General features: G+C 42.8%; 1 protein-coding gene across 1 annotated transcript; it reads left to right on the top strand.

Moving 5' to 3' along the window:
• The first annotated feature begins 361 nt into the window (after positions 1–361).
• LOC140234213 (E3 ubiquitin-protein ligase TRIM45-like) lies at positions 362–2,212 on the top strand. The gene has a single exon (XM_072314274.1). It carries the CDS (start codon positions 362–364, stop codon positions 2,210–2,212), a length of 1,851 nt encoding a protein of 616 aa, XP_072170375.1.
• The last annotated feature ends 399 nt before the right edge of the window (positions 2,213–2,611 follow it).

The following is a 2,611-nucleotide window of genomic DNA, read 5'->3' as shown; positions in this document are numbered from 1 at the left end:
TTTGGTACCCCGTTTGTTAATAGAATTTTTTTACATTTAATCTCATTTCCGTTCGCAGCATTGTGGAGGCTTCACGAACAAATTGTGATCTCCTTCAGCGATATGAACGTCGGAGTCAGACGTAAATCAGCAACAGTCAACCCGGAAGTGAAGCAGACTTTGTAAGCAGAAGGAAAAAATCATTCATACGCTTATGTTGAACTTAGCCTTACTTTAATGTATTCACTGAAAAAAGAGTTAGTTTGCTTGTATGTGTTAGCGTGACTGTGTGCATGACAAATGTATGCGTGTAAAGCCTACTACATGTGTTGTCATATTAATCCTGTTCTATGTTTCTGTGCCTGATATGCAGATACACACCATGTCAATGAATCATCAATTCAGCAGCCAGAAACCGGAGTGTTCTATCTGTCTAACAAATTCCAACCAACTAAAATCACTGACATGCTCTCACACCTTCTGCAAAGACTGCCTGAAATGCATCCTTCAAACCCAGACCAACCAAAGTGCTGTGTCATGTCCTGTGTGCACGAAAGGAACTTCTGTAACCAATGGAGATGTGGATAAGTTACAGACAATAGTCACGCCGAGTTCTGTGGTGGAAGAAGTGAAAACTAAAATTCCAACATGTTCAGTTTGTGACGCGGAGGTAAACCCGCCAGCCGTGTCCTATTGTCAGGACTGCGGGGAAAATATGTGCAAATCCTGCGAGAAAGACCATTCCAGCTGGAAAAGGTTTTCCAAGCACTCAGTTGTGGCCGTGAGTGAGGTGGTTTCTGGGAAAGTTCAATATAAGAGGCGACGAAAGTGTAAAAAACACCCCAACGAGGACGACGAATGTTTCTGTCGCGCATGTCGGGAATTCGTCTGTTTCAGATGCGGAATGTTGGAGCACTCACAAGAGGGACATACGGTGGTAGAAGCCTCCAAACATGAGGAAACATTGATGGAAAATATCAAGGACATAGAGAAAAGAGCAGAGTCAAAGAAAGTAGCCGGGAAAAAGCACATTGAGTTCATAGAAACACAACGGAAGGAAATAGCGTCTGTAATGACAAAGGTCAACGAAGATATCGACAATACATACAACGAATACATCAATTTCTTGTCAGAAAGAAGAGAGGCGCTGAAATGTAAATTGAAAGAACTGTCCGAAAAACTTCAGAAAGAGCTGCTTGACATGATAGAAGAGAGTCGCCGAGCAATCAGCCAGATGAGCGCTGCGGAAAAACTGGTAGCCAATGGTACGAAAGTATCGCTAGAGAAAGACGCCTTGATTGCCCATGGCACTCTGTGCAAGAGGCTTGAGCGTATCCTGGGACGAAACAACCCTGACGAACAGGCACCGAGAGGTGTCGTGGAACGAGCCCGAAAAATCACATTTCGAAAATATGAAGGAGCACACGAACTCAGTCTTGGTGAGGTAGAAGGATATAGGGATACTTTGAATCTCAAAGCAGATGTAGAACTCCCTCGCGATTGTTGCATAAAATGCGTCACTCGCGTACCAAGCGGTGAGATGGCGGTGGGACTGTGGGGAGGCGGAATCCAACTCTACTCCCCTGATGGCGAGTTACAGCAGACGGTGCTGAACGATTCTAATATCCTTGACATTCGATTTTTGTCCGATTGTCGAAGTGTTGCGTATGATGCAGACAACAAAGTGTCACTGTACACCCCACAGTGGGAGAAGCTCGATGTTGAATTCAAGACGATGAGTAACGCTGAAGGATGGATTGGTTGTCTGACGGTTGATGGATGTGATAATATCTACGTAGGTTACGTGGACCACGGGACTATTGAGGTATTCTCCCCACAGGGTGGTGCGGCAGTCAGAAAAATAATGTGTGATGGATATACACCTTGGCAATTGTTCTCTTTTCAATCCACAGAAAACCTGATACTTAAAGATAAGAGGCATGTTATCAGGCTTGACGGTGAGGGAAAGAAGGCGAATGTCTTGGAGAAGAATACCGCCTTTGCCTTCCCAGCTGTTTGTCGAGATGATTTGGTCATCGTAGCTTCGGTAAAGGATGACGACGGCCTTGTCAGTATTGATCAATACACGAGTGACTTTGAGCACGTCAAGAATCTCATCAGCGATTTCAAAATATGTCAACCGAAAAGAAATTGGTACTACCTACAAGAGTTTGAGAGTGGAGAGATAGCTCTCTGCACTTCAGAGAGACTCTACATATTTCATGCCGTATAACGAGTGATACAAATCAAACCAAAATCGATAATCGAAAATCGCGCAGGTAATTTTCCACATGAACGCGATCGAAACAACAGCTCTCAAACCAGTTTTTCTTTGTTGGCCAACGAAAAGGAAGCATGAAAAATCGTGTCATGCATAATTTTAAGAGGAGATTAGTGTCTTTAGTGATTGTATTGTTTAATCATTAATAACTACTAGTAATTGATTTTAAATGGATGGTTTAGTATTGGTTACGATGAGAATTGAGCTTTTAACTGTTTGTGTGACACCAAGAAACCACTTATGAAATAGTACAGAGCATACCATTCCTAGTGGAAATCAAGGTTTGTTTGATGAAATTGGAATGGCTGAGACATCCAAAAACAGAGTAAAACAAATTGATCGTATATCAAA

This window comes from Diadema setosum, chromosome 10 (genome assembly GCF_964275005.1).
Source record: "Diadema setosum chromosome 10, eeDiaSeto1, whole genome shotgun sequence".
NCBI lineage: Eukaryota > Metazoa > Echinodermata > Echinoidea > Diadematoida > Diadematidae > Diadema > Diadema setosum.
The sequence above is the reverse complement of the archived record's forward strand: the minus strand, read 5'-3'. Positions and strand labels throughout refer to the sequence as shown.